Source organism: Canariomyces notabilis (assembly GCF_033297395.1).
Source record: "Canariomyces notabilis strain CBS 508.74 unplaced genomic scaffold N656scaffold_2, whole genome shotgun sequence".
Lineage (NCBI taxonomy): Eukaryota > Fungi > Ascomycota > Sordariomycetes > Sordariales > Chaetomiaceae > Canariomyces > Canariomyces notabilis.
In genome coordinates this window covers 54,415-76,463 of record NW_027041824.1, presented here as the reverse complement: position 1 = coordinate 76,463, position 22,049 = coordinate 54,415, and the positions used below count along the sequence as shown (strand labels likewise).

Genomic DNA, 22,049 nt, shown 5'->3' with positions numbered 1-22,049 from the left:
TAGACACTGCAATCCTCACTTCATTTTGACATATAAGAATTTCCAGTGCCTCTGTGTGCTTTGTAGTAGGGGATTCGATATTGATATGGTTATGCTTCCATCTGTACAACTACTAGTAACTGGTCGACTGTTGAAGTGGCTCACATCAAACTCCCAAGGTTGCCTTCAGTCTCATCATGAATGACATACTGCCAATACACATTGACATCTTCTACCCGGAAATAACCGATTAAGGAAAGGCGAACCGTTCGTTCGGGCACCGTCGATGGGCCAAAGTTGATACTTCATCTCTCGTTAACGACAGTACTTCTGTATAGCAGCCTCAAACGCTATTTCCTCCTACTGCACTCGCGCAACACTTCCACCGGGTATAGTAGCTAGCTAATGCTCGGACAAAGGCCGCCCACCAAATGTAAAAAGAAAAGTGCGAAGATGAAGAGGAAACTAAAAGAAGAGAGAAAGAAGAGAAAAAAAGGAGAAGGAGAAAGCCAGGCTGAAGTAAAAGAGAACCCCTCTCAAGAACAAGCATCAGAAACAATCTTCCCCAACCTCTCCCCACACACCATCATACTAAAATGATCCTCCCCGTCCATAACAAACACCTCAGGTTCATCAAGAGGAAAAAGATCCCTCCACCTGCCCGCGCTCCAATCCCGCCTGGGCTCCGTCAGAAACTTAATCCCCTCCGGATCCTCCGGTCTTGTCTCAAACACAGGCTTGCCCGGCCGCCCATCAAACACACATCTGCCCGCCCACACGATGCTAGTCTTGGGCGTGAAGCCCTCCGGGAGCGGATCCGCAACATAATCCCTCAGCATCTCCACCTGGGCACGGAAATGCGGCACCAGCGTAGCCGGCGGCTCGCTCTTTGCGGAGGAAGCAGAGCCGGGCATGCTGCCGAAAATGTTTGCCTTGGAACAGTGCTCGTACCACCGCGCAGGGAGCGGATCGAGTCCCGTCGGTGGTGGGGCATCGATCAGGACCAGATGGTCCACCTGCTCGCCCTGCTGGATGAGCATCTGCGCGGCGCGGAAGGCGAGGATGCCGCCCGACGACCACCCGCCCAGGAGGTAAGGGCCGGAAGGTTGCCGCCGGCGGATTTCGGTTAGGTATGACTCCATCAAGGCATCAAGGGACACATTTTGGGGGGTCATCTCCTCGGGATGGCGGAGGTAGGGGCAATTGAGCCCGACAATGGCAAGACCGGGACGCACGAAGGGGGCCATGGCGGCATAGGATATCGCGCAGCCTGAGCCGTCGGGGAAGAGGATCAGGGTGTTTGGATCGGTGTGAGGACGGCCGGAGAGGATGACGGAGGACGCGGGGCGTGCGGGGCGGCGGGTGGTGCTTGGTTCGGGCTTTCGCTCGGGCTCTGGCTCCAGGACAGCCGCGCTGAGAAATGAGCCTGGCGTGGTAGGCGTGCTACTTATGCTCTCACCAGCTTCGGACTCGAAGAATGAGCTGGACGCTGATGAGGAGATGCTAGAGACCGTAGAAGGAGTCGGTGCCGGGTTGGAAGCAACTGGTCCGGTGCTGAAACCGAGGAAGCGCTTGAGGTCGCGCACTGAGAGAATCTCCGAAAACCAGGAGGCGCCAGAAGGCACTTCGATATCGAGTTCTTCGCGGAACCGAGCAGTTATCATGAGAGACAGCAGCGAATCGACGCCCAAGTCGGCAAACATGACGTCGTCGGTGAGTTCGTCGACAGGGATGCCTGACTCCTCAGAAATAACTTGCAACGCTTTCGTCACCACGCTGTCGTTGTCGGACACGGATTCATGCACTGGATAACTTGGCAAGCTAACGGGCTCTTGCACCTGCTGCGTAGATAATACGCTGTCCTCGACAAGCCGTTGGGTTTGCGCTATATCCCCACTGACCTGCGCTGGCATGGTTGGACCATTCATAACCATGCTTCGCTCTTCAGGGGCGGAGACGTCGGGCGTTGCATCAGAATCATCAGCGTCGTACCCATCAGGATCGATGAGTTCGCAAAGCCCCTTGACAGTCAGAATTTGCGAGAACTTTGTGAATTCGACGGTGATCTCCAGCTCCTCAGTTAGCCGACTGGCGATCTGCAGCCAGAGCAGCGAGTCGATCCCCAGGTCGGCGAAATCGGCCGATTCTGTCAGCTCCGTGCGAGGAATTCCCGTCTCCTCTGAGAGGATTTGTAGGAGTGTCTGGACTTTTCTGCTACCTCCACTGCGAAGCTTAGGCCGTGCTTTCGGTAGTTCGGCCATGGGCTTCACGAGAGAGAAGGTGGTCTCCTGCCCAGAAGCAGAGGCGGCACCCTGAAGTGCGTCAGGGGCTGGCAATGTTGAGGACGTAGAAGTAACCGGGGCTGAGGTGGCAGGTGAGGTGAGCTGGGCCTTTTGCGGCTTCCCGTGCTGAGTGGCCTTAGGCGCTCCATTGGGAGACGATTCAGGGGTTGCATGGCCATACGCGTTGGAGAGGATATAATGCAGTACGCGTCTCGGAACGCCTTGCAGGTTGATGCCACCAAACCAGGCAACGACGCGATCCTCCTCGCAATCCAGAACTAGGCAATCTCCCTCCCAGCGTTTCGCCGGCTTCTCCTCCATCTTGCAATAGGTACGATACTTCTTGTCCTTCGCAAGGGGTTCAAAAAGCTGAAAGCTCTGCCACCCGTGGTTGACAAAGACTTCGCGCTCAAGATCAGCACGTTCGTTTCCATTCATGACGAACCCTGCACTCTGACCGATTGCATCGATAGCCGCGGGGTTCGTATGGAACGTGGTTCCGGGACGAGAAGTGAGGCTGGCGAAGCTAACAAGGCTCGAGGCGTCCATGGCATCAGAGTTTAACACCACCTCATCTAGCTGCCGGAAATCGGGGTCAAACTGGGCCAGCGAGCCTACCATCTTGTAGACCATGGCTTTGCTAAACCGGAAGGCTCTACCCACGCTGACCTCCTTGTTGAGGGCCTCGATGCGCGATTTCGCAGCTTCAATCTGTCCCTGCACGTCACCAAGTGCAGCAGTCCGCTCGCGGAACACAAGCTTGCAGTGGCTATGCTGCTGGGGCTTCTGCGTCCTGGAATCAAGTGTCGCAAAACGACATGTTGCAGCGCAGCTCTCCATGTTAAATTCGATGCTGCAACGAAGGACTTTCTGCTGTGGGATTCTGGGCGCAACGAGCGCGCTCTCGATAGTCAAGTCCTCCACTCCGATGACGCAACCTTTCAGGCGAGGTGCATACTTGTCGATAATATGTGTGCCAACACGGAGCGCAATCTCGGCGTAGACGGAAGGAGTGGCCAGCGGGATGTTGTTGACTCTATGTCCCTGCACAAGAGGCTTGATGTCTTCGCGGTTGAGGTCGGTCTCAACGACGATGGAAATTGTTCTGTCGTCAACGGACCCATCATGGCAGACTCTGTGGATTGAGGTGCTTTCGAGCTTGGGCACAAGTACTGCTGGTCGTGGAGGTACCTTGATGGTCGAGGAAGCAGACGGTTCGCTTGGACTGAAAGTGATTGGGGCCTTCAGGCTGTCCGGAACGGGGTCGCCTTTGCGAAGCGACCAGTCGTGGACATACTGGATCCAGTAGTCCTTGAGATCCCATTGGTACGCTGGCAGCTGCACTACACGATGCGATGCTGGGAAGGCGCTGTGATACTCGCGCCAGTTAACGTCGCAGCCCAACACGTACAGTGATGAAAGTGACTGCGGGAGTAGAGAGAAGGCGTCTTGACCCTCCTTGAGGGATGCCAAAGTGGTTATGCTACGTTCAGTGCCAAAGATATCCCGAACCATGCCGCAGATAATGGGCTGGGGTCCGATCTCAAGCACAACACTGCGGTCGTTCATAACGCCAACAGAATGAGCATATTGCAGCGCACCGAGGAAGTTGACCGGTTCTCGGCAGTGACGGCGCAGATATTGCGGCGAGAATGGGCCAGCCTCTCCAACAGCCACCGTGGTGGCCGTCAAGGGACATATGACAGGGATGGCAGACTTGTGGAACGTCACTCCCTGGCAAGCCGCTTCAAACTCGTCGAGAATGGGATCCATTTGTGCAGAGTGAAACGCATATGGCACGGCGAGCATCACTGTCCTGACTCCCTGTGACTGGAGCTGATCCTTGGTGCGGCGTAATTTGTCAACCGCACCAGCAAGGACGATGTGTTTGGGCCCATTCATGCACGCAATCTCGCGTGGCCGGCCAGACAGGCACCGGTCCAGCACGTCCCGTGAGTCACGCACAGCTAGCATAGCGTGCGAGTTCGGTTTGCACCGCTCCTGGAGGAGCTGGGCACGCCTTGCGACGAGGAATATTGCGTCTGACTCGGATAGCACGCCGGCCACGGCGAGGGCGGCATACTCCCCTAGACTGTGACCCACGACTGATGCAGGTCGGACGCCCCAGGACATCCAGAGGCGGGCGAGGGCTAATTCCAAACACACGGTGGCAACTTGCACGGTGACGGCGTCGAAGCTATCGATCCGCCCTCCGACGCCAGCGCTCGCGCATATCAGGGGCATGACTGAGGAGAAGCCTTGCCGCTGCAGAATCTGGTCAAAACGGTGCATGTCCGCGCGGAAGCTGGGGAAGTGCTCGAGAAGCTGTTTGCCCATGCCGATGTATTGCGACCCGTTGCCAGTAAACGCAAAGGTAATGGGCGGCGCGCCACGGCAGCGCGTCACTCCATTCCCATGCTCCAATGCCTTTCGTAGCCCGGCCTTGATGTGCTGGAGATCCGACCCTTGAACAGCCACGCGGTGTGGATAATGTGCGCGACGCGCTGTAGTCGTGTAGGAAAGAGTGGGCAGAATCAGGTCCTGGGAGTGGGAATTCTGGTCAAGGAAGGCAATCAACGACTCGATATTGCCTTTTAGAGAGGCCGGCGTCTTCGCTGACACCGTGACAATGTGCGTCGATCGCGGGTCGGTGCCCTCAACAGCTGGCAGCTTGGGAGCATCCTCGATCAGTAAGGCGCTGTTACCGCCCGCAGCACTAAAGTTGTTGACGAAGGCTCTGCGAGGCCTGCCATTTTCCCTCCACTCTACGGGTTCGAGCGCGATTCTCACATTGCGTTCGTCCATATCCTTGGGGAAATTCCTGTTGCGCTCTGTCCTGAGCCCGGCATGAGGCGGAATAGTGTTGTGCTTCATCATCATCAAAACCTTGGCCAGGCTAGTAACACCTGCAGCTGCCTCGCCGTGACCAACATTGGATTTCACCGTGCCAACGTATAAGGGCTTGTCGGCTCCTCGCAGGAGCGACCCACTGCGTGGCGCGAAGGTGTCGACCACGGACTCCATCTCGGTGGTATCACCGGCCTGGGTTCCGGTGCCGTGCATCTCGACATAGCTAACGTCGAGGGGGTCAACGCTGGCGTCGTTGAGAATTTTGGTAAAGATCTGCTTCTGCGCATCTGCCAGCGGCCGCGTGATGGAGTCAGCCTCGGCCGAGTGGTTGGTGTAGGCACCGAGGATGACGGCAAGGATGGGGTCCTTCTCCGCCAGGGCATCGTCAAGGCGCTTGAGAATGAGGGTGCAGCAACCCTCGCCGCGGCAATAACCGTCGGCCGTCTGGTCGAAGGACTTGCAGTTCCCCGTACGCGACAGGAAGTGTCCGCGGTCCAAGCCTGCTGTGTAGTCGGGATTCGTCAGAATGTTGGTGCCGCCCACCACGGCGGTGTCCACGTCGCCTTGCCACAGCATATTGCACGCATTGTGAAGAGCTGACAGGCTGGATGAGCAGGCGGTATCCTGGCTGAAACTAGGACCGCTGAACTTGAAGAAGTAATTCACACGCCCCGGAATGAAGGCGCGGCAGCCTCCGGGGATGAAAAAGGTGTCGATATTTTGCGCACTGTTGACCTCCATCCAGTCATTGCTCGTCACGCCGTACGCTACCCCCACCCGATCCTTTTGCGTGGAGGGTGTGGTACCCGGCACCATGCCAGCCTGCTCCATGGCCTCGTAGGCGGTCATGAGGGCGAGCCGACTTGCCGGGTCTATCTGGGGCGCTTCACGGGGCGTCACATTGAAGAACTTGGCGTCAAAGAGGCCCGGATTGTTTAGCCAGCACCCGTACGGGGTGCCGCTGGTGTTCTTCCGCTTTCCTGTAGGATCCACGTGCGTAGCTGCATTCCAGCGCGAAGGAGGGACAACCTTGTGTACGTCAAGGCCATGGAACAATAGATTCCAAAAAGCATCTGGGTCCTCTGCTTCAGGGAACCTACCAGACATTCCCACGATGGCGATCTTTGACTTGCCCGAGGCGCTGTTGTAAGCGGCCGGCGACCGCGCCCCTGTGGCCTCATTTGGTGAGGACACCTTCGGGGAAGCCTCAGCCAGCAAGTTTGTTGCCTCGACCACATGTCCACGCTGCTCGAGTGCCTTTCGCAGGTGACCGTCCAACGTGGTGCCAACGGCAGAGACGGAAAGCGGCGCGCCGGGTGAAGAGAATCGTGAAACATAAGCGACACCGCTGATCAAGTCTTCGAAACGGATCGGATTGATCAAAATATCTTCTACCGCGGTCTGTAAGAGGTCACGATAATTCCTTGCGCTTTTGAGCCTGCCCGTCGCAGAGGAGATGACTGGTAGTAGGCTCGTTTGCCGAGCCCAATCAGCATCTGGATCTGCGTGGAGAATAGCTTCAACGTCCTCCGACGTAAATAGATGTTGGGCGTGGTACGGCGCATATAGAGCGAGATCCGCTATCCGCCACCCTGCGGCCCTTTTGGCTTCCGCAAAAGCTCGAAGAATGGATGGCGGACCGGTAATGGCTAAGCTCGTTCTGGATGTGAAGCTAACGTTCAGGCGGGAATAAACGGGCAAGCGCTGCAAATGGTGTGACTTGTCAGTTGGGGGCCGTTCACGCGCTTGGGAAGGATCTCGTCAATCTTACGGAACCTCCTCACCTTTTCAGCCAAAAACTCAGCAACAGTTTTTCTAACTTCATCCTCGCTCGCACTGCTCACAGCAAGCGTCCATGATTCGGAGCCCCGCTCGATCGACTGGCCGAGCTCGTAGGCGCAGAGGCCTGCCCGGAACGCAACAGCAACAGCATGAGGGGCGAGCTTGAGGAGGTCAGAGACATGTCTTGAGCAACTAATTGCAGCGGCAGCGAGCGCTCCAGTGCATAACCCGGCGAGGTACGAGTCTGCGTGCTGCGTAAAGAGGTCGTCTGGCTCCCCGCATCGACTATTTTACGAGTCAGCTACAGTCAACGAAGACTGGATCATATTCGCCCGAGACAGACGCACGCTATGAAGGCAGCCAGCTGCAAAGTGCAAACTAGCGCTTTGTGAAGTGCGGGATGGAGCGGTCCGCGACGCTGCAGTGCTACTAGGTCCTGGATGCTGGAGAAACGTGGGAAGCGGGCATGTTGAGTGGACGTCGTACGAGCAATCTCAGCCCGGAGGACACGGTAAGCGGCATTGAAGAAGGCCTGAAGGAGGGGGTCGTGGCCTTGCCGCAGGAGGTCGAGGAGCCCGGGCACCACATCAAAGGTCGAGTCCCCGATCAAGTACACCCGAGCCTGTCGGCGATTTCGGGGGAGAGCCATGACGGACGACAGACGACGATGATGTCGAGGAGAAAAATCGGAAGATTGTCACGTCACAAACGGCCGACTATCCAACCTTGCCGCCCTCTTATTAAAGGTTGTACAAATCCGACACAGTGGTACGGACGTTCAATGGCCCCCAGGACTGGACGGGATGTGGGATAGCCATCAAGCCATGGATACTTCGGCTGCTCCCTCTCCCACCGGGTGGCATGCAAAGCTGCATCAGAGCTGGAACTTTCAGCTACCTACCTTCCAGGTTATCCTTGGCAGACCCGAACGAGGACGAGCCAAGAAGGCGCTGCAATCCGTTAATCCGTATCATGTTTCCAACAAGCAGGGCGAGGTGGCAGACCGCCAACTAAATCCGTATAGCTCGGAGCTCTTGCCTGTCGTGGCCGGTTGGTGCTGCAGGCGAGGTGAGCGATATTCGGGCGCCAGACTGGTGGGACGGGACCATCTGGCAAGAACACGTTGAAGTTGGATGGAAAGTAGGTAATTACAGCATGAGGTAACGTAATGTAACGCGTTACGTTCGGCGTTACGGGGTAAGAATTTGGTGAGACGCGAAATGCGGCGCTAAGGGAGGGCTGCCATCGAGAGTGTGGCACGGCTTGTGGCACGGCAAGTACGAACCGACCAATCGCCGACCGGGGATTGGTGGAATTCTCCCCGTGGTGGCGGGGCTGATAGATGGGTTCCAGTTGATGGCTGGTCGGCGGGGTAGATTGCTGCATCTGATGTTGGCGGGGTTGATGGTTAACGATGCGTCGATGGCAGCGTCAACGATGGCGGTTGGCGGGGTTGATTGGGGCTGTTGGCGCCGTGAACAGTGTATTCACAGTGGTTGAATTATTTGGACAGTATGCGCTGCAGGTGCAGCAGGAACGGACGGGACGGGAGATACCTTACCTTACGGTGCATAAGGTACCTAACCTTGATTCCTTCAGCACGACCTGGAAGTTTGCACTGGAACCCAACCCGGAACCTTCGGGAGTACGGGTGAGTGCTGACCTCCACCACTCTCTTCCGCCCCTACCTAAGGTTACCCGACCATCAGAACCTTAAAACTCAAGTCATCGAATACCAAGCTTAAGATAATAACTATAAATATTGTACAAGGTAGGTAAGATAGGATCCTGTGTTCCAGAGCAATTCCATGCGTCAGCCGAATCCTCCAGCTCCAGCTGACTGACATATCGCAATTCGTGTCAATAGGTTGCAGGCACAGTTGCTATCTTGCCTCCATCTACAAGCAACACACTGCCATTCACATACGCCCCCGCCTTGCTTGCGAGGTACAGCAAAGCTCCTGCAATGTCCTCGGCTGACCCAGCTCGTTCAGCAGGTAGGAAAGAGCGAGCGAATGCACCTTCCTCAGTGAGATCCTTGTCTTTGGATATCCTGAACGGTATCAAGGCCGGCGCGGAAAGATCTGAAGGGAACACTAAATGTTTTGGTTGATTACCAATTAGTTGATAATACTTGAAGGGACCACTCGTGGGCGGCGCAGACAGCATTAGTGTAGGGGAGGAAAACCACGTTTCCCGTCATGGAAATTGACGTTACTTACAGCCAGGCGCGATGGTGTTGAAACGGATGCCCCAAGACACACCGAATGTGGCAAAGCTCTTGACCATGCTGACCAATGCTGCTTTGCTGCTCAGGTAGGCAAAGCCGTACCGAGGGTCCCGCTGGAAGGCAACCATGCTCGACGTCGCTACAACCTGGCTGGGCGAGTCTCCAGGTTGGCGCCGTTTGTTGCCCGCATCGAGCAGCTCAAGAAAGGCCAGGATGGTGTAGTAAGTTGCAGTGCAATTAAGGTTGTAGACCTTGTCAAATTCAGGCATGGGCGTCGTCCAGGCACTGCGCACAAAGTCGGTCGCCGTTGCGCGGGGGCCGATTCCTCTGAGTCCAGGCCCCGCCATGCCGGCATTGGCCACTAACAAATTGATGTAGCCAGCTTCTTGGCTCACACGCTTCGCCATGGCCTCCAAGCTGTCCTTTGAAGTGACATCGCCAGGTAGTGGAATGAGGATGCTGGGAGACTGGTCAGCAGATGGAAACCGTCACGGGTGAGTTTGGGAGCGAATTAAACACAAACGAAGAGTGAGAAGAAATCCAACTTCCACTGCCGGACCTACTCAGGATACAAAGCTGCAGCTTCCCGGAGCTTTTCCTCACGCCGTCCAACAACGTAGACTTTTGATGCACCATTCTCTGCCAGGGCAGTGGCCATCATCAGCCCAACACCTGTTGACCACGAATAGCACCACGGAGGTGATTAGCTGTTAGCTATTCACACATCATGCTTGACCCGAGGGAGCGTGACGAACCTGTGCCGCCCCCCGTGATTACGGCGACGAGGCCGGCAACGCTGAAGAGCTTGTCGCACTTGAGAGAACTGGCCATATTTGTCGCACGGTTTCCAAGCTGAATCATGCCACTTTCATCTCAAGAAAAGACAGAGCGAGATGCATGCTGATATACTCAGCTAGCATGGTGTCTTCTGGTACCGTACGATTTGACCAGTTGTGTACCTCCGTACCTTAGCCTGGTAATCTGGAAAGCTCGATCCAGATGGACAACCTGAGGTAAGGTACTGTATTGTAGGTGCAACACATACCGTAGTCAAGGTTTCTTCAGGCACTAACTGCACTATACTTAGCGCTGTTGTATGGCGTACTGTACTGTACTTTATGTATTGTACATACATACAATACATACACAGTACACTCCTGAGCCAGTGGGTCCTAAGCGCCCGCGCGCCCGTTGACTGCTGTTCGGCAGTGAGACACGCCGCCGCGCGGCTGCATAACCACTACGCTGGACATTACAGTGCCTCAGATACGGTGCCCTCACAGGCTGAGGTGCTTCAGTTCCATTCAGTTCTCTAAAAGAAGGGAAAGAACTGCCCATATCTACCTACCTACCTAATCAATACCCAAACCCGAGCTTGCCGGTCGTCTATAAAACACAGGTTGGGCTTCATTGAACTTTCTCTTCTTTCGTTTTTGCCTGGCGCCGCCCATCGTGCCATTTACTTTCGCTGCACACATGTTTACCATCCGACAAGCACCTCTACGGTCGCTGCTAAGAGTTTCGCAGCCGCTCTACTTTTCTAAACCGGGCATTCGCACCTTCGCTACCTCAAGAATGGGCGCTCCGGTGATTCTGTGTGGAAAGACTGAGGCCGTTGGCACCGGCGTCATCGCCAGCCTGAAGCCGGAATTCGATGGTGCGTAATATGCCGTTTGCACAGCGCTCTTTGTGGATTGTGAGACGAGAGAACATTGGCGCTGATATTGTGTCTGATACTTAGTCATCCACTTCGTGATGACCCCCGAAGCCGGGGCCAAGCAAATCCCGGCAATCTTCAAAGGCGAGAAGGAGGTTGAGACGGACTCTTCACTGGGCAGCCACGACTACTCGCAGAAGCCTGTGGCTGTTATTCTGGGCGGGGGCTACGACGATGCAGGTACCGAGGTCATGATGAAGGCGGCGGCCGGCATCCACCCCATTCCCTGGCTGCGGCCGGATCTGACCAAGCCTGCCCCACCCTTCGGCACCCCTGACTACGGCAAAGCGCTCGTCCAGCGCATCAAGGAGCTGCTGGCGCAGCTGGAGAAGGAGGGCAAGATGCACGAGGAGAAGGTGTGCTGGTATTAAGTGCTGACTGCCTGAGCCTATCCAATTGCTCGGATGATTAGCGTAGCAAATGAACCGAGTATGACAGTAATTGTCTCCTGCATGTCTATATTACCACAGTATCCTCTGCAACTCGTGCTTGGGGCTGTGAACCTGAGGTCTGTAACCTGGAACGTCTGAATTGAGTGTGGCTGGTCCGCGGACCCAATTAGACGACTCTCTTTCCCTTGCTACAGGTGCTTAGCTTCAGGAGCCTCATAAGGCTAGAAGGCGCCACATGGGGCATTCACCCACTATACAGTGGGTACCTTAACAAGTCCTTGAACCTCAGGTAAGGTACCTTACTGTACAGTACTGTAGGTAATCGATAAGACGAACGTTCGGTGCATTATGGCGGGGTACCTTAATGGAGCCCAGGGCCAAATCCCACAAGCTCACCAGTCAACCTTTGCAATTTCCACCATTTCAAATCGAAGTTTTTCCAACACGTGCGACTCGCTCTTCTACCACGTGAAACAGACAGCATTTCCGATGGGGATGCTAAGAGCCCACGCAACCAGACGCCGCACGATATTCAAGACGCCGCACGATATTCAAGACGCCGCACGATATTCAAGACGCCGCACGATATTCCAAGCTATCGCCCGCCCGTCTTGACGACTTGCCATTAACGTCCTAATCGGCGCTGCGGCGGTGCAATCAGCAATGTGACGCCCCCCTCACCGGGCGGCGTTGCACCCGGGGCATTTGGTGGAGCCGTCTGACGGAACGAGTAAGGAGTCAAGGACGAACTGCCTGTGCCGTAAATTTGGAAGCATGGCAGGTTTTGAATCGCGCGGCAAGGTATGCCATAAGCATCGAATAAGACAGAGAATCGCACATTTAGGCGGATTTTGCGCCTCATCGTCTCATAGATCTACTACTCCAGAAGGACGTCAGGATGTGGCGCGGTAATACTACCGCAACCCTCCCACCGGACGTCGAAGCTGAGGGTCTGGAATCCAGGTCGCTCAAGATGGTACAAGTTGGCAGCATGTTCCTGCAAGAATCATCTCATGCGGACACCGTGATCAGACCACAGCGTCCACCACAGTCCGTAGACGGCCCATCCAGCAGCGTCGTCCAACGTCGAACCAACACAGGGTCTGGTACCTTAGCCGTCACCAACTTCATCTAAGCGCCAACAGTCAACATGCCCGCGCTTCCGATGCTGCTCAAGCGGCTGGCGGCCGAAATCGCCGCCCGGCAGACCGAGGGCCCCGGAGCCGAAGTGCCACACGGAGACCCGAACGAAGGCGTGGCCGAGAACATCCGCCTCATCATCTTCGTCTCGGTATTCTCCATCGTCCTCGCCGGCGGCGCGACCATTGCCCGCCTCATTTTCCGCAAGACGTCAAAGATGCCCTGGCTGGCCGATGACTACCTCATCATCGTCGCTGCCATCATCACCAGCGCCGATGCGGCATGCTATCTTGCGTGCTTACCCTTCGGCTTCGGCCAGCACATGTGGGCCGTTGATCCCGCGCTGCTGTTGACTTTCTTCAAGATTGTCTTTGCCACCTTTATTCTTTATGGCGCTGCGGTCAGCTTCGTCAAGTTCTCGGTTCTGGCCTTCTACGCTCGCATCTTCCCCAGGAACAATTTCAAGTGGTGGCTGATCTCCCTCGGCGTCGCTTCCGGCGCGTGGTGGATCCTGATCACGCTGGCCTCGGTCTTGCAGTGCAACCCGGTGCAGAAGAACTGGGATGACTCGCTTCCGGGCTACTGCATCAACTATCTGGACCTCTACATTGCGATCCAGGTGCTCAACATCGTCTTGGACATTGCCATTCTGGCGCTGCCCATCTCGACCGTCATGAAGTTGCAGATGGGCCGCGCTAACAAGATCAGTGTGGCCATGACGTTTGCGCTCGGTGGATTGTAAGTTCAAGCTGCTCTCTGGTGATCCGTGTTTGTAGCAAGTACTGACTCGTGGTGAATCTAGGTCTGTCATCTTTGCCATCATCCGCCTGGGTATTCTCATCCAAAACCAGGACCAAACGGACATTACCTGTAAGTCTCAACTGAATCTTCTCTTTCCCGGCAAAGAGCCCAAGTTCTAACGCCCTACCAAAAGTTGGCACGGCGACAGCGGTCTGGTCCTTGCTCGAGCCGGCCTTCGAGACGTTCGTTGCTTGCCTGCCGGCCATGACACCGTTGGTAAAGGCCGGCCGCTACCTTGTCCAAAAGACAGGCACCTTGTATGGATCTTCCAAGGGCTCCTCCCGCGGCAAACTCTCCTCGGGAGACTCGAAAGAGTCACGCCCAGGACGCCCTCAATACATCGCGTCAGCGACAGTCGGTTCCCAGTACGAGGTGCTGCCCGACAATGGCTCCGGGTATAACGTGAAGAAGCCGGGCGTTGTTGTCACTAGCACGGTGACGAGCACAGTGACGAGGGATGGGTACTACTAGCCAGTGGTCTACTGAGTTTTGGGAACGTAGTTTCTTTGGTATGATTTCTTCTTTATACGGAACATTCCTGATGAAAGTTGGTCCATCTGGGCGCGACTCTCGGAAAGTACCTAGGATAAGACTTCTTGGTGTACTAGCTACGTTTTTCACATTTGGCATCATGGTGTATTTGATATACCCCTTTTCATATTGCGTCGAGGTTCGAGTAGTTTGAAAACACAAACTGGGATGAGAGAGGTGTTAGGGAGTTGACTTGGACGTCTCTACGTAAATGGAATACTACTAGATACTCGGCCTACTACATATCTGCATTGTGATTTTGTAACCCAAATCATCTCCCTTCGATCCAGACTTCAACAGCCGAAGACCAAGTCGACATGATTGAGGATCTACCTGTGATCCTGTGCTCATGCTTTCAGATCAACCCATGATCAATTCTAAAGTCCTCGGTAGGTGTTTCAAGCTGAAGCCAAAATTTGGAATGGAAGCCCAGGGTTGGGAACCATGGTAGATACCTTGAACTCCACCTATCTGGGAGTTGCAATAGCCGCCAGAAAGCCGCGAAACCAGCAGCCTGTTGTCTATAATTAGGGGCATCTCCATATCATACTGATTAGTTATCGTGGCTGTTCCCCCGCACCATTGTGTGACATGAGGCGTATTGTTCATACATTTATTGCCTTGATACCTTACTTTGTTACAATACCCGCTGCCCCTGAGTACCTTGGTGAGCGTCGTGTCAACCAAGGTCACATCGGCCTGCACAACAACAGACGACCTACATGTTCAGATGCCTGAGCCTCATGCCTGCATAACTGTATGCATCAGCAGCAAGACTGGCGCCCTGCCACGTAACAAACAAGGCCGAGGCATGCTTGTATTACAGTGTCTGTGACCTGTGCTGTGAACCTGTGCCTCTTGATAATACCCGCAACTCGGAGCACGCCCACATCCCGCATCGAGTAATTCTTCCGTTTGATTATGTGGCACATCTATCGGAGTACCTTTGTCATTCGGACTTAACGAGCCCCAACACCAAACATGAACCCTCCCTAGCCCAGCAACCTGCCAACCCCTCCCACAGTATTAGTCCGTTCCTAGTGCAGACGTCTAATGCCCATCTTGCGTACTTGGCGCCTTCCTCACTGGCCACGCCGCTTATCTTTCTTCCACACCGAGGATCCCGTTAGGAATAGGCTTCGTCCGTCACCGCGAACCCTGACGCCTCACGCCATGGCTGCCACCACCACCACCACCACCATCACCCCCCAACCAGCAGCCACCGGCCACGTTCTCATCGTCGGGGCCGGCCTAGGCGGGCTATGCCTCGCCCAGGGTCTCAAAAAACATGGCATCAGCTGCTCAATCTTTGAGCGCGACGACACCCCGCACGCCCGCGCCCAGGGGTACCGGGTCAAAGTCTTCCCCGACACGGTGCCAGACCTGCAGTATCTGACCACGCCGGAGCTCTTCGCCGAGTTTGAGGCGCAGACGGCCGAAACCGTCATGGTGGAAACCGCCATCAACGCCGTCGACGGCCGGCTGCTCGCCCGGCGTGCCCTGCGCGGGCCCAAGCCGTACACGGTGGACAGAGGGTTCCTGAGGCGGGTCCTCCTCCGCGGGCTGGAGGATTGTATCCACTGGGGGAAGGCGGCTAGTCACTACGAGTTTGATGAGAGCAACAAGTCCGCGCCTGTGACGGTGCATTTTGAAGATGGCACGTCGGCGTCAGGGACGTTGCTGGTTGGTGCCGACGGCGGGAGGTCACGGATTCGGAAACAGCTTGTGCCGCATCACAAGATTATTGATCCCGAGGCTGTCTGTCTGTACGGGCGCACGTACCTGACATCGGAGCTAAAGGAACGCATCCTGCCGGAGTTGCAAAGGGGGTTGTGCGTGGTGAGGGATGTGGCGCCGGTTATTCAGCAGATCATCTTCAACTCGGAGCTGCCGGTTACGATGTTTGTTGAGAAAATGCACTTCCCACACCGCGGGGAACAGGGCCATGAGGACCTGCCGGAGGATTATATGTACTGGTCCATGCTGGCACCGTCGAAACTGGTCGGGTTTACCGAGCAGATGGTTGCCAGCGCGGTTGCGAACCAGTCGCCGAAGGAGTTGGAGATGATGCTCACTCAGGAGTGGAGCGATTCCGTGAGGTGCTTGATTGAGTTGCAGGACGAGACGTTTGGGGTCGCGCTAAGGGTTACCTCGTCTACGCCGGATCTGTCTGAGTGGGAATCGTCGCCGTACGTGACGCTCGTGGGAGATTCGATCCATGTCATGTCGCCGTCGGGTGGTGTTGGCGCGGCTACGGCGATTAAGGATGCTGTTGCGCTCACCAAGGCGCTTACGGGCCCCGATGGGATGTCGTTGGCTAGTATCAAGGCGTATGAAGCTACTATGCGGCAGGTGGCCAAGAGCAATATTGAGCGCAGCTTCAGGGGTGGGAGGATGATTTACGGACAGCCGCCGCTCGAGCAGTGCAGGGTTTTGGATTTGAAGGATCTCTGATCTGATGCGGGCAGGTGCATACTATCAACCACCTGAGGTACTGGAATACAAAAGTTCGAGTTACCTAGATGGCTTGTTTGTCGTCTACTCTGAATGCGTAAGCAAATGTCAATGGTGGTGATGGTCCTGAGCAATTGCGGTCAGTCAGTTGAACCTGGGAATCGGGTGGAAACCCTTTGAAACTTCGGGGACAACCCCCGTCTAGACCATCTACAAGCTGATTCAGATAGCCGCCCCGCGTTAGTGAGATTTCAACGTGTTGTGAATCAGAGAAATCGGTGTACCTTGGTTAACAGAAACGATCGTGCTTTGTTCTGGCGCCACGTGGGTGTCAATGGATTCACGAAGGCCCCCTCATGTTCCGACTCCGGGCAGCTACTTCCGCAGGCACGAGAACGGGAGCAAAACGTGGGCCTGGCCCACCCGGCGTTTGGAAACCACGGGAGGGACTTCCTCAACCCTTTCCCGTCTGGCACTTTCACTTCAATATAGATAAGATCTACTGATTCGCTACCAACAGATTGCCGATGACATGCTTGCACCCCGCAATTGGGCAGCTGAACATAGAGCCGCAATATACTTCGTACTTGCAGGCGATTCTGATCTACCCTAGCCGGCAAGAGCAAGAAAGGCATCATGTTGTACTGTACATCGCATTCCCTTGGCGGCCTTACCTTCCTGCCTTGTAAACGCCCAGACCTGCAGTTGGCACCTTTTGCATCAGGAATTTGATATCACCAGGAAAGGCCCAGGACGGTCAGTTGGTGCTGGACTGCAGGTGCTACCGTGTAAGAGTACAGTACAGTTGCCACGCTGTGGCACTTCCTACTGGATTCATCAATTTTTTTCTTCCCCAAGAGCAAGACAAGCAGGGTGCACGTGAAGTTCCAAGTGGCCAAGCGAGTTTTACCTGCATCAGCGAGTGACCGGGAGATTCTATTAGGTGTCTGATAGCCATGATGCTCAACGATTACCACAGCCTGAGGTAAGGCAACCTGTGTAAAACCCGCGCCCTCCCTCGCCTGTGTAAGACGTGCGGCGTAGGCCGTGCAAAGACGGCCGGAAAACCACCGAACCTTTGCACCCCGGCGCTCCGTACACCCATTTCTAAGCAAATCCTGGTAAGCCGGCGGCTGCGCCACGGGGGAACTTCTAAGTCTGGATTCTCCAGATGTTCTAAATGCAACACCAGATCTGCATCGCAACCCTGTAAATTACCGGCCGGTCTTACCGTACTTTTCAATCTGTTACCATACCGTACACTACCCTCAGCCCCTTGTTTCGGTGTGCCATCACGGTGGTACCCACGTGCTGGGTACGACGCCGGGATCATGACGCTTCACTAAGTATATGCCTCCTCCTACCACTTGAACCAGTAGATGCACGTCAGCAAGGGAGAAGATCAGATCATTATGGCGTTTCTCGAGCTGCTCACCTTCACCAACGCCCTTCTCATCCTCACAGTCGGCCTCGGCCTGCTCGTGCTTTATGTGTTGGTAGAACGGTGGTTGCAGACCAGGGTGCTCTCGACCATCCCGAGCCCAGACGGTAATGTCTGGCTATGGGGCCGGCCGGGCCTGCCGCCGAACGCGATAGATGTCATGCGACGGTGGGCCCAGGAGTACGGCGAGCTGTTTAGGCTGCGGATCGGGTGGTACGACTGGGTTGTGATCAACAGCCCGGAGGCATTCAAGGAGATCTTTGACAAGCAGGTGAGTCCCCATGAAGCTGTGCGGAAACACACCAGGAGACTGACCGACCCGTGGATAGTCAATAGCAACCTCGTCCAAAATCCCCGCTCCCATCGGCCATGACCTCGTCACGGGCGGTCTGCGGATGTTCACCATGCCGTACGGCCCGCACTGGCGTGCCCACCGCAGCTTTATGCACCGGCTGCTGGCGCCAAAACCGACGCTCGAATTTGTCCCGAGCCAGGAGTTCGAGGTCAAGCAGTTCCTGTACCAGCTGGCCTTTGACAACGAGGACCAGGCCGCCTTCTTCCATCACGTGCGGCGCATGTCCTTTTCCATCGTCACCACCTCAACGTACGGCCGGCGCATCGAGTCGCAGGACCATCCCGAGCTGCGCTTTGCCGAGGAGTCGTCGGCGCTCCTGGGGCGTATCACCCGCCCGGGGGCCTTCATTGAGGATGATATCCCGCCTCTGGCCAAGTTTTTGCCAGAGCTTTTGCAGCCGTCGCGTCGACAGGCGAAGAAGTATGCTGATATCATCTTGCGTGGCAAGATGCGCTCCTGGAACCAGCTCAAGGATGAGATCAAGGCCGGGGTTGCGGCGCCGAGCTTTGGGCGGGATCTGGCCGAGAGCGATCTCTGGGAGCAGGGGCTCACGGATGAGGATGCCGCGTGGATCACTGGAGGTCAGCAAAGCAAACCTCCTATCACCCGTTTCATAACCCGGGAGAGCTGACATGAGCTTAGGCCTAGTCGAAGCCGGCGCCGAGATCACCTCTGTCGTGATCCAAAACCTGATTCTCTATCTCGCCGCAACCCCAGCAGCACAGCAAGAAGCCCACCAAGAACTAGACTCCGTCCTGGCCAACCGCCCCCCGACATTCTCCGACCTGCAGAACCTCCCCTACATCCGGGCGTGCGTCAAAGAAATCCTCCGGCTCTGCCCCGTTCCAACATGGGCCATCAAGCACTTCACCGACGCCGAGGTGCGGTACAAACATCACCGCATCCCCAAGGGAACCGTCATCCTCGCAAACACATCCTTCATGCACTGGGACCCAGACCGGTACCCGGAACCCCACGTGTTCCGTCCCGAGCGGTACCTGGGGCATAACAAGACCTCGGCGGAATATGCTGTTGCCAGTGATCCCAGGCAACGGGATCATTTCACGTTTGGCGGGGGAAGACGCATGTGCCCTGCCAGTCGTCTCGCGGAGAATACGCTCGATATTACGGTGGCGAATATGCTCTGGGCGTTTGAGCTCCGGCCGCCTTTGGTCAAGCAGGAGGATGGGAGGTTGGTTGAGGGGGTGGTGGATACGAGTGATAATGCGTTCCAGCCGTCGGCGTTTCGTGGGCCGAAGCCTTTCCGCGTAAGGTTTGTGCCGAGGAGTGAGGAGCGGTTGGAGATGGTGCGTGAGCAGTGGGAGAGTGCGAGGGAGACGGGTTATGTGCTGCGTGGGCAGAAGGTGCAGGTTGGAGGGGCGAGGGGGAAGGAGTGAGTTCAAGGGAACTACTATAGTAAGTAGGGAGAGGAAGGGGATTATTTGACGTTAAGTAAGGTACCTTACCCAGATTGATCATTGTATGTGGAAGGGTTTGGGGGCGGTTGGATCTGATATGGGATTGATGGTTGTAGAGCGTAGTACTTGATGGCTTCAAAGTTTCAGGGGGCTCATTGAATCGGTCCATCATCTTGATGTCGGAGAGGTGCGGTCAGAATATGTCCATAGCAATTGCTTACATTTGGAGTGAGCAGAAAGTGAAGCCCGTTTTATACGCTTGAACGCACAAGTCGACGGGAGTTCCGGTCATATTCATTCCTTGTAGCCAAAGGGTTCACATGGAAGTCTTCAGGCTCAGTTTCAGCAGAAATTTTGATGTGGTGGAAACGACCCGCCGAACCTTCCAGGTCGGCTCTACCTACAGTAGGCTGCACCTGCCCGCGTTGGACACCTTAGGTACAGTACAGTACCTGGCGGGGTAGCCGTTTGCCCTATTATGGTGGACTTCTTGGTGCTGTGCCACTCAGTCTTCCTACCAACAGCACTTATACAGTGCATTCCCCCGCCACCATGGCACCCTGCCAGCCAGCCTGCTTGCCCCATTCCCATAAACTACAGCGCCAATTGAATCCATCATGAACCGATCCTTCGGCCGGCTCAATCAGTCTCAGGTCCGTTCTTACGTGCGGGCCTTGACCGAGACATCCAGGTCATGCACCTCTCTGGTCGCAATTCAGATTAAACAACGACACAATTCCGGGTCAAGAAAGTACTCCTCTTCATCCAACAGAGAGAATGCATCGAAGCCGACACCAACATCTTCACCTGGTTCTAAGCCGGCGGCCAAAACCCCCCTTCAACTCCTCGCAGCACGCATCGCAGCCCACGCCGATGCCCTCGCAGCTGCTGCCTCAGAACGATCCCACCCGGCCCGCTCACTGAGCGCCAAACCCGCAACCCCGGCCAGTCTCCTCCCAGCCAACGCGCCCATCTCCGCGCGCTCCGAGCAGTTGGCTCTGCGCGACGCGCTCGCAGAAGCCACGCTTCTGGCGACAGACGCCTCCGAGTTTGTGCCCGAGCTCGCAGTGCGCAACAACCAGTTCGCCAGCGTGCGATGGCTCTGCCATTTCGACATTCCCTCCCTCCTCCCCCTCGAGGACTCGGAACATGAAGCAGCCGCCAATGATGAACCCTCTATTTTCCCCTCCCTCCCCTACTCAAAAGTCTCCTCCCTCGCCCGCGTCCCGGAGCACCAGCTGCGCAGCATCGCGCGCATGGCCATGCTCGCCGGGTTCCTGTCCGAGCCCGCCCCCAACAGACTCTCCCACTCGCCGTTGTCAGCTGCGATGGTCCGCCAGCCGGAACTGCTGGAATGGGCGCGCTTCACGACGGGTACGTCCGCGCCCATGGTGGGTGCCATGGTGGAAGCTACCGAGCGGTGGGGGGACGACAGGAGCATCCACCGCACGGCCTACAATGCCGCGTGGAAGACGGATCTGCCGCTGTTTGCGCATGTGGCTGCGAACCCGGAACTTCAGGAACGGTATGCAAGGTATATGCGGGTTATGACGCGGAGTCGGGGTATGGCGTTGGGGCATCTGCTGCAGGGGTGGAGGGAGGGGTGGGAATCGCTGGCGCGTCGGGGAGGGGTGTTGGTGGATGTCGGTGGGAGCGCAGGGCATGCTAGTGCTGCCCTGGCGAGGGAGTTTCCGGGTATCAGGGCGGTGGTGCAGGACCGGGAGGAGGTGGTTGCGCGGGCAAAGAGGGATGATGCGCCTAGGTTGGAAGGGGAGGGGTTGAAGGTCGTGTTTCAGGCGCATGATTTCTTTGAGGCGCAGCCGGAGAGACCAAGGGGATTCGAGGATGAGGGGAAGGGGGATGTGTACTTTCTCCGCCAGATCTTGCATGACTGGGGTGATGACAAGTGTATCACCATCCTGAGGCACTTGGCCGCGGCGCTGGAGCGGGCCGGGCCTGACGCGAGGTTGGTTGTCATGGACACGGTCTTGCCGTCTCCTGGAGAAGGGTCGCGAACTGTGGAGGCTCTGCTCCGGGTGCGTGATCTTACTATGCAGCAGGCTCATAACGCTCATGAGCGGTCTAGGGAGGAGTGGGAGGAGCTGCTGGCGAAGGCGCACAGGGGGTTGGTGATTAAGAAGATCGTGCAGCCCTTTGACAGCCTCATGGCTGTGATCGAGATTACACTTGAGGCAAGGTAGTATGGCGATTGTTTGTTTCCAGGTTTCAGCAAGTTCAATGTTCCATGTTTTGTCGAGTCAGGGGGCATGAGGTGCCGAGGGTGCTTGGTCTTCCCCGCAATCGCCGTCTGTGACGGGAACGTACGTACATACATCGCAGAACCACTGTGATATGCAATTCCTTCTCTGTGAAAAGGATGTCAGAATCGCAAGGTTGCCGACCTTGCGATCCAGGTGGTTCATATGCTGCACTTTACGACAGTGCCCACGCAGGGTGGCCAGTCCTGTCTGCCGTGACACCATCTCTGACTTGTAAGGCAAAAGCATTCGTGCATACCTTACCCAATGACCCGTTTCTCGGGAGCACCTAAGAAGTAACTCAACAGGACACTAGCGCGATATCCACACACTTACATCAGACTGCTGAGGTTTCCCCGGTTGGGTGGTGCCAGTATCTGTGCGAAAGAAGCCTAGGTATGTAAGGCAACAGTGACACC

At 56.1% G+C, this 22,049-nt stretch overlaps 7 protein-coding genes across 7 annotated transcripts; 5 read left to right on the top strand and 2 right to left on the bottom strand.

Annotated features, from left to right (window-relative positions):
- Positions 1-349: 349 nt before the first annotated feature.
- N656DRAFT_217943 (ketoacyl-synt-domain-containing protein) lies at positions 350-7,697 on the bottom strand. Its single transcript, XM_064808919.1, has 3 exons — positions 7,241-7,697; positions 6,896-7,178; positions 350-6,815 (listed from the first exon to the last, which is right to left on the bottom strand). Exons 1-3 carry the CDS (start codon positions 7,540-7,542, stop codon positions 516-518), a joined length of 6,885 nt encoding a protein of 2,294 aa, XP_064673562.1. The 5' UTR covers positions 7,543-7,697; the 3' UTR covers positions 350-515.
- An 819-nt stretch (positions 7,698-8,516) lies between these two features.
- On the bottom strand, positions 8,517-10,225 carry N656DRAFT_218033 (NAD(P)-binding protein). Its single transcript, XM_064808920.1, has 4 exons — positions 9,879-10,225; positions 9,687-9,815; positions 9,116-9,582; positions 8,517-8,989 (listed from the first exon to the last, which is right to left on the bottom strand). The coding sequence occupies exons 2-4, from the start codon at positions 9,782-9,784 to the stop codon at positions 8,754-8,756; spliced, it is 801 nt and encodes a 266-aa protein (XP_064673561.1). The 5' UTR covers positions 9,785-9,815; positions 9,879-10,225; the 3' UTR covers positions 8,517-8,753.
- A 473-nt stretch (positions 10,226-10,698) lies between these two features.
- N656DRAFT_786506 (uncharacterized protein) lies at positions 10,699-11,211 on the top strand (the record flags this gene model as incomplete). The annotated part of the gene is made up of 2 exons (XM_064816528.1): positions 10,699-10,780; positions 10,865-11,211. The coding sequence occupies 2 exons, from the start codon at positions 10,699-10,701 to the stop codon at positions 11,209-11,211; spliced, it is 429 nt and encodes a 142-aa protein (XP_064673560.1).
- Positions 11,212-12,511: 1,300 nt separating this feature from the next.
- On the top strand, positions 12,512-13,105 carry N656DRAFT_678482 (uncharacterized protein; the record flags this gene model as incomplete). Its single annotated transcript, XM_064810522.1, has 1 exon — positions 12,512-13,105. A coding segment is annotated over one exon (594 nt), but the record flags the coding sequence as incomplete, so codon positions are not given.
- A 1,772-nt stretch (positions 13,106-14,877) lies between these two features.
- N656DRAFT_701596 (FAD/NAD(P)-binding domain-containing protein) lies at positions 14,878-16,158 on the top strand (the record flags this gene model as incomplete). Its single annotated transcript, XM_064810954.1, has 1 exon — positions 14,878-16,158. One exon carries the CDS (start codon positions 14,878-14,880, stop codon positions 16,156-16,158), a length of 1,281 nt encoding a protein of 426 aa, XP_064673558.1.
- Positions 16,159-17,424: 1,266 nt separating this feature from the next.
- On the top strand, positions 17,425-19,561 carry N656DRAFT_774166 (putative O-methylsterigmatocystin oxidoreductase). The gene is made up of 3 exons (XM_064814209.1): positions 17,425-17,870; positions 17,929-18,535; positions 18,597-19,561. The coding sequence occupies exons 1-3, from the start codon at positions 17,571-17,573 to the stop codon at positions 19,349-19,351; spliced, it is 1,662 nt and encodes a 553-aa protein (XP_064673557.1). The 5' UTR covers positions 17,425-17,570; the 3' UTR covers positions 19,352-19,561.
- A 353-nt stretch (positions 19,562-19,914) lies between these two features.
- N656DRAFT_774165 (S-adenosyl-L-methionine-dependent methyltransferase) lies at positions 19,915-21,754 on the top strand. Its single transcript, XM_064814208.1, has one exon. It carries the CDS (start codon positions 19,990-19,992, stop codon positions 21,571-21,573), a length of 1,584 nt encoding a protein of 527 aa, XP_064673556.1. The 5' UTR covers positions 19,915-19,989; the 3' UTR covers positions 21,574-21,754.
- The last annotated feature ends 295 nt before the right edge of the window (positions 21,755-22,049 follow it).

Excerpts from the sequence above, each read along its gene's own strand:
- N656DRAFT_774165 (XM_064814208.1), top strand. The coding sequence starts at position 19,990 with ATGAACCGATCCTTCGGCCGGCTCAATCAGTCTCAGGTCCGTTCTTAC.
- N656DRAFT_218033 (XM_064808920.1), bottom strand. The coding sequence starts at position 9,784 with ATGATGGCCACTGCCCTGGCAGAGAATGGTGCATCAAAAGTCTACGTT. Across the intron at positions 9,583-9,686 it reads GCTGCAGCTTTGTATCCTGA|CATCCTCATTCCACTACCTG; the intron begins GTAGGTCCGGCA and ends CCAGTCTCCCAG. Across the intron at positions 8,990-9,115 it reads CAACACCATCGCGCCTGGCT|TGTTCCCTTCAGATCTTTCC; the intron begins GTAAGTAACGTC and ends CAAAACATTTAG.
- N656DRAFT_774166 (XM_064814209.1), top strand. The coding sequence starts at position 17,571 with ATGGCGTTTCTCGAGCTGCTCACCTTCACCAACGCCCTTCTCATCCTC. Across the intron at positions 17,871-17,928 it reads AGGAGATCTTTGACAAGCAG|TCAATAGCAACCTCGTCCAA; the intron begins GTGAGTCCCCAT and ends ACCCGTGGATAG. Across the intron at positions 18,536-18,596 it reads TGCCGCGTGGATCACTGGAG|GCCTAGTCGAAGCCGGCGCC; the intron begins GTCAGCAAAGCA and ends ACATGAGCTTAG.
- N656DRAFT_217943 (XM_064808919.1), bottom strand. The coding sequence starts at position 7,542 with ATGGCTCTCCCCCGAAATCGCCGACAGGCTCGGGTGTACTTGATCGGG. Across the intron at positions 7,179-7,240 it reads CAGCTGGCTGCCTTCATAGC|TCGATGCGGGGAGCCAGACG; the intron begins GTGCGTCTGTCT and ends CTCGTAAAATAG. Across the intron at positions 6,816-6,895 it reads CTGAGTTTTTGGCTGAAAAG|CGCTTGCCCGTTTATTCCCG; the intron begins GTGAGGAGGTTC and ends CACCATTTGCAG.